The sequence below is a fragment of the Elaeis guineensis genome, chromosome 11 (genome assembly GCF_000442705.2).
Source record: "Elaeis guineensis isolate ETL-2024a chromosome 11, EG11, whole genome shotgun sequence".
NCBI classification, from domain to species: Eukaryota; Viridiplantae; Streptophyta; class Magnoliopsida; order Arecales; family Arecaceae; genus Elaeis; species Elaeis guineensis.
In genome coordinates this window covers 50,565,960-50,572,730 of record NC_026003.2, presented here as the reverse complement: position 1 = coordinate 50,572,730, position 6,771 = coordinate 50,565,960, and the positions used below count along the sequence as shown (strand labels likewise).

Sequence of the window (6,771 nt, the reverse complement as noted above, 5' to 3'; positions counted from 1 at the left end):
AGTGCAAGAAAAGTCCTACGTGTAAATTAGTGATCTGTAGTTGCTTGAAAGTTTGTTTTGTGGCACGTGAAAATCTCTGGTGATGGTTGCATCTGATTAACACTTAAGATGCAGCCAGGAAAGCAAAACTTTATGGACTTAAAAAGGAAAATAAGTCGGTATGAAATATTTTGGCTTATTATTAGATGCATATATTGTCTACCCCCAAATTTGTAAAATGCTGATATTCAGGCTTGCATTTAAAGTGAAATCTCGAAAGAAGAACACAATATCATACATTTTTTTAAGCACTCCAATATCATTGTAGGACTTTGTATGCGACTCGATCAAATTTAACTGAAACTTTGCACATCTTTCAACAGAAAAAGCAAATGTAGCATCCAAATGGAAAAGAAAAAGTATATATGGATGTACAAGCTATACATCTCCTGCAACTCCTAATGGCCTTGCAAGTCCTGGATCTTCCGTCCAGAGCATCCCGTTGCTTCCCTATACAGAAAACTCAATCTCACGTACTAAATTGAACAATGCTAATTCTTCAAAGCACTTTTTAGAGTCCGGATTGTTTTCACAAGCTGTTGCCTTTCACCTTCTACTTCTGCGAACTTGAGACTTATGTCAGAATATCTTTCCTGCATTTCTTTTAGCTCAGCTTCCATTACTTGATTTCGTTTTTTCAGTGCTGCCATTTCACTTAATGTTTCGGCTATCCTGTGCCCTTCACAGGTACAGGAAACAAAGCTTCCTTCTATCTCGGAATTAGCTCCGTTGTTGCTGCAGAAATGTTGAAAAGTTGCGAGGATAGAATAAAAACTTCTTCAGTACTCATTCAAGGTCCTTTCAAAAGCATTTTATGTAAAATACCAACAAATACTGACCATAATTTTCATGTTAATTAACAAGGAGAGATTTATTCAGGGGGTGGCAGTTCGCAAATAATTACCTTATGACTAGTTCTTTACCGGCACCATTTATTTCATGCATACATTTTTTATCTCCTATCCTGGGGTATTGATCATGATGCTCATTGTTTTCAACATTGTTGGTGCTAACAGACTTCAAGTTCTTAGCATAATGCTTTCCCTTCTGCATTATGCAATCAACCAAAGATTAGTATTTATAGAGTTCAAAAAAGCACAATTTTCTAGTTCATTGACTAAGATTGTGTCAAATATACTAAAGTACGATACCTGTATTTGGGCAATGTTGAAACCTTCAATATTTGTTGGTATGACCTTCTCATCTTCAGGCATGTTTCCAGTCTGTTTGTTTGAGAGATCACTCTGCCATTAATCAAGTATGCATTACGAATTTGAAACCAGTAAATTAAAGATTGCTACTTTGAATCCAATCAGCAATATATTTTCAAATAAGTTTTCTTTTGCAGTTGTAGATATGCTTTCTTCTTGAAATTAGACACTGTTTTAAATTTTGTATAATGTCAGAATATATGGAACGAATAACATCTGCATCTTAGTGCCTATTAATAATTCTTATGAGAGGGAAAAAGAAACACTGGACGTTCCATGCACTTTGTTTTGAAGCAGTTTTGGAAATTGATTCTGGACAAGGAGTTTTTTTTTTTGGGGGGGGCAACAATTCTAATCGAGTACCAAGCAAGTGCCAAACTTGATTGGCCAATTTTAGAATTGTGTAGACTATAACTAAAAACAAAACAGGTAGACTATAGAAGTGTGTTTGTGCATGCATTAATATGTATATGTTTGTGAATATAGAAGTGTATGGCCATGCATGTGCATGCTTTGATGCATCATTTTGTGTTTGCAGAAGTAGGGAAGATTGCTAGCAGCTTCTTTAGAGCCATGAGCTATCAGACCAGATCGTTAAGCCATGTTCATTACGTTTGCATTTGCTGCCACATTGCTGTCCTCAAGTGTTCTCTCCATACTGGTAATCATGTCTTCCTTCTTCTGAAGGTCACTCCTTAAGTCAGAAATTTGTTTCATCAGGTTCACCTTTTCCAGATCCTCAGTCAAGGGAGCTTTCAAGTCACTGATGTGTGCTTTAAGGGTTTCTATTTCTGATTTCATCATTCCGATCATTGTCTGTTTTTCATCCCTTACTTGCCTCAGTTCATTCAATTTTGCCACCGAATTATTTACTTCCTCCTTCAATGATGTGATTTCTCTAGCAAGCGCATCTTGTTCCAAATTGTTGTTTTGCAGTAGCTTCTCATTTACTTCAGTTGATGTCTTCAATTGTTCCATCCCGGCTACCCATTTTTCTCTCTGTTCCATCTGTTCAGTAAGAAGATTTTTCTCTCTCTGAAGCTTTTCAATCTCAGCTGTGAGCAACAGCTTTTCTTCTGAGGAAGCATTTGTCCTCACTTCATCTTGTTTCTTTTGCTTCTCAAGCTCCTCACGTTTATCTTTGAGTTCCAGGAGTAGCCTATCAGTTTCCTTGGATTTGAAACCTATCAGGCTTAGTAGCTGCTGCGTTTTAATGCAGTACTGGCCTTTTACTAATACAAGCTCTTCATTTGTTCTCTTTAATAGTTCTTCAATGTGGTTTTTTTGCAAATGCAGTTCCCTAGCTTCATTTAGTCTTTGCATGTTTAATTTCTCATTTGCATGAAATGTAGATGCCATTTGTTCAGAAAGCCTTCTAAATTCTACTTGGAGCCGTTCAGCAGTGCTGGCAGTGTTCCATCTCGTCTTCCTCAATGCCTCTTCAGCTTTTATGGCTCTTTTCTCTTGCTCTGCCTTGGCTAGTGTTATAGTTTCTATATCTGCTTCAAATGCTTCGGCCTGACTCTGAAGTTCTTTCTCCAAACTTTCTACATGGGCTTCAAGGTCATTGATAGTGGCTAAGTGTGCTGAACATTCATACTGCATCCTGAGTTGTTCTCGCAGCTGTGTTTGTTCCAGCTTTGAAGATATGTCATGGTTTTCCTGTTTCAAGATCTCATATTCCAGAGCAAGCTGTTCCATTTGCATTTCCAGGTCTTCACGATCTTTCTTGAACAACTCTACTTCACTGTTGAGGTCTATGATCTTCTTCTCTAGTGAAATTGCCACTTTCTTATCATCCCCCTCCTTTACTAATACATCCAATCCATACTGCTCTTCTCTATCTTGTTCAGAGGTTTGTTTGTGTATCCCTTGTCTATGTTCGGGATTGTGCAGATGTGAGAATCTGTTTCCAAATTCCAATTTTTGGAAGTGCCCATTGATTTCCTCCTTAAGATCCACTTTGCTGCATTTGCCAGATGAGATTTCCCTGTTTTTCTGTTCCAACAGTTCATCCAGATCTCTGACAGCGAGTAACAGCTCAGAGTTAGCCTCTTGTGTCTTCTGTAGTTGCAAGTGGAGATTTGCATTCATATTTTTCTCATGATTCAGCTCTTTCTTAATTTCTTCAAGCATTGAACATGGATCTTCTCCATCAGGTTGTAACTTATGTATAACATTTTTATCATCAATTGTTATTTTCTGTGAGAGCTTGAGTTCTTCACATTCAATTCTGAGTGCATCCCTGTCATCTTTTAGGCTACTTATTTCTCTTGAAAGATCTTGTCCTCGCCTGCTCTCCTTAACAATTTGCTTTCTGAGAGTCTGCAGTTCCATCTCTGATATTTCTGCCTTTCTTGTCAAAGAAACAATATCATTCCTTAGTTTTTCAAGGGTTTCATCTGGGTCCTGCAATCTTTCTCTCAGCCCAGCCTCTTCTGAACTGTTTGTCGACCCATCAGTGCTTCCATCTGGAGCTGAAGTTCCAGACCAGTCAGTCGAGCTGGTCATCAGCTTTTGAGGAGTATCACTGTTGCCGAGAAGTGACAGCAAGCCAGGCGAGTCCTGATGGATGTTGTTATGACTGAATCCATTTTCTTTTGCTGTATATACTGAACCAGCATCTGAGTCTGATGTTGATCTAGCGACAAAGCTGTGAGATTTACTGAGGTTGTCATTTGAATCATCAGGAAGTGGCAAGTTTCTGCTGGATGAGAATTTTTGTTGTCCTCGGCTATTTATTAGTGAGGTGTCCTGGAAAAGTGAAAACAGAAATTTCAGAATGTTATGGAGTTCTGCATGCAAAAATGACTATATTCCATCTTTCAATCTAAGCATTCTCTTGAACCTGAGCACTATATGCCGCATTTGCTATCTACTGCTTGAATCCTTTTGACTCAAGGAAGTTCAAAGAAAGAAGTCATTTTTATTGAATGCAGTAAAAATGGTTACATTTTCAAATGAAACAATTAAATTTTCACTTGACCATCATATATTCCGTTTCACGACTAAACTAATAGAGGCTCAGATTTTACAAAATATATGCACAGAAAATGGTGAGATCTTCTAATTCACAGCTGACTGTAGATCATAAAGTTAAATTTTCATCATAGTTAGATGTCAATGATAAATACATACTTGCATTTTTCTTCTTCATTCAACAGGGAATTTATGCATTAGTAAACATATTTATTTTATTGAAGCATTTGGTATCAGCATGCTTTACCTTTTAAGTTAGTGATTTGATGCTAGACATAAGAGGTGCAGTAAAACTTAGATTCATAATACTCAAAAAGATTTGGCCTTACTTCCACAGACTTGATGCCCTTTGTGCCATCAATAGCATTGGTGAGTTCCTCTTCGTCGCACTTGCTTAACTGACTCAGAAATGTTTTTTGTTGCTGTCCGACTGTTGTATCTCCGCTTTCACTACTTTCCCTAAATAATCAGGAAATGACCATAAAACCAACCAAACGATGAGCAAAAATACCTGGAAACAGGAAAAGTAAATATCTGATACTCAAATGTATGAGCAGTCAGACTGTTACCTTCCCTTGCCATCACCCTGCAATCTGTGCACCGTAACCTGTCATTTGAGTAATAAACTCATATCAGAAATTGTATAATTAACAGCCGAATCTACATGACTCTTGGATTACATGAAGTGTCTGAATACTTTCCCACTCTTTTTTTTTTTTAATTGATAGGGGGTTGGGGGAAATGTGATATGATTCAAAACATATTGGTATAAAATAAACATTGGTCTGACAGACAGTTTGATTGTTATTTATACCCGCAGACAATCTGGTGGGAAGCTTGTGACATCTAGGAAAATGCAGTTGCAGATAACAAAATGAGAAATGAATGCAATGAATTCAAAAATTGGAAATGCTCACATGCAGTATAGCTCCTATGTTTGATGCCTTCAGGGGAAGAGAAACAGAGGAGGGCTTAAACACTTCAGCGTAATCTGCTATATTGATGGCGACTTCTCCCAGGACTTCAGCTTTGGTTGATCCCTGTATGGCCTTAAGAGGTCAATGACATTTCTAAGAACTGTATAATGGCAATCAAAAGGATCTTTCGTACCGTTGTTGAGACAAGAAACCGGTAAACTCTCTCATTGATCCTTCCAGTTTTTGGATCTCGGACTAATATCACTGTTTCATAGATTGGATTTGCCCAGCGACAGGTTCCGTCAATCACCGCAACCTTCTCTGATTTCGCAGTTGGTCTTCCAGTATCTACAGGAACCAAGGTTACCATGATCATCTCCCATCCAGCCCGCGGTACCTAAAGAAATCAACCAGAAGATTCGTGTAGATCCTTAATCTCAAAGCACATCTTTGAATCATAAAGGATCATATCTCAGCTAAATTCTGTCAGTAGAAAGAAACTCTAAAACTAGTCCATTTAAAAATGTGGGCATTTCCGACAGCATTTAGATTTGCCTAAAATTTAGATATCAAATATTGATAATTGAAAAACCTGGGTTGCCTGGAACTGGAATTTGAACACAGCTTTGATCTTGTTCTTCTCGCTCCGCCATCTCGCCACCTTAAACATCTTCGATCAACTTCTCAGTTCTTCATGATTGCAGCCAAGCTGAAATCTCTCTCCGGTCGGCCTCTGGCATCGCAATGCAGGAAAATTACCACATCCCCTTCCGTAAATCACTCAGCATTACAACAACAACAGACAGAAACTAAGAGGGCTGAAACGGCCTTTTTTTTATCCTTCTCGCTTCACCCAGAGAAAAAACAAGAGAGAGACAGAACTTTGTGGCAGAGGATAGAGGGTGTATTGGAAGTTGTTGGAGTTCAGATATTAAACACCACCGAACACCTGCGGAAGGGAATATGGAAGCTTGGTGAGAGAAGACAGAAAGCAAGCAGATCTAAGGAACTCCACTATCAGTAGCAGTCTCTATATTGTTGGATAACACGAAGTTGAAACGTTAAGAAGCTTCTCTGGAATAAAAAAGATGCACTGCAACGTAGATCCGATTAAAAGACGAGAAAATTGATGGGAGGGAGTGGGTTGGAAATGATAGAAGATGTCAGCTGGTGAGCTGCGTAAGGCTTACGGTAAAGAAAGAGCAGCTTGTTGTGAAAAAGCAAGTGGCCGTGGCTTGTATGCTTGTGGGGTTTCTCCTTTCTGAGAGCTTTTGGAAGGACGAGACCTGATGCTGGCCCTCTACATCTCAGATCAGGAGATGGAGGATAATTAGGATCATCCATCCAAGGGGCCTTTCCATGTTTCTTGCATTGTTTTCTGACTCCATGGGATCCTTGTCCAACAGCCATGGGGCACTAGAATCACTTGTCTTACCGTATGTATCACATCAATCCAATTAAATAGAGCTCACTATTTCAATATTAATGTATCTGTACTTCAAAACTCTGTCATATGGACTTCTCTCAATATAAGAAGGCTTTAACACCTGCTATTTCCTTTACCAAAAAAAAAAACACACCTCCTTTTTCAGTTGTCCTGCCGGGTCGTTGATGATGGACTCCAC

At 38.7% G+C, this 6,771-nt stretch overlaps 1 protein-coding gene across 2 annotated transcripts; it reads right to left on the bottom strand.

The window, feature by feature from the left end:
• Positions 1-234: 234 nt before the first annotated feature.
• LOC105034982 (uncharacterized) lies at positions 235-6,523 on the bottom strand. Of its 2 annotated transcripts, XM_010910352.4 has the most exons (9): positions 5,739-6,516; positions 5,340-5,543; positions 5,147-5,269; positions 4,799-4,836; positions 4,559-4,688; positions 1,863-4,004; positions 1,191-1,283; positions 944-1,086; positions 235-774 (listed from the first exon to the last, which is right to left on the bottom strand). In XM_010910352.4, exons 1-9 carry the CDS (start codon positions 5,814-5,816, stop codon positions 531-533), a joined length of 3,195 nt encoding a protein of 1,064 aa, XP_010908654.1. In that variant the 5' UTR covers positions 5,817-6,516; the 3' UTR covers positions 235-530. The 2 variants fall into 2 exon arrangements, 1 of the variants encoding a protein (XP_010908654.1); XR_002163677.3 differs by lacking the exon at positions 235-774 and having other exon boundaries at positions 1,044-1,086; positions 1,838-4,004; positions 5,739-6,523.
• Positions 6,524-6,771: the final 248 nt, after the last annotated feature.

Bases quoted from the DNA above. Each gene is read 5' to 3' on its own strand.
- LOC105034982 (XM_010910352.4), bottom strand. From the start codon at position 5,816: ATGTTTAAGGTGGCGAGATGGCGGAGCGAGAAGAACAAGATCAAAGCT. The intron at 4,005-4,558 runs GTAAGGCCAAAT...TCACTTTTCCAG, and splicing joins AGGGCATCAAGTCTGTGGAA to GACACCTCACTAATAAATAG. The intron at 1,284-1,862 runs GTAATGAACATG...GATTAATGGCAG, and splicing joins ATGTGGCAGCAAATGCAAAC to AGTGATCTCTCAAACAAACA.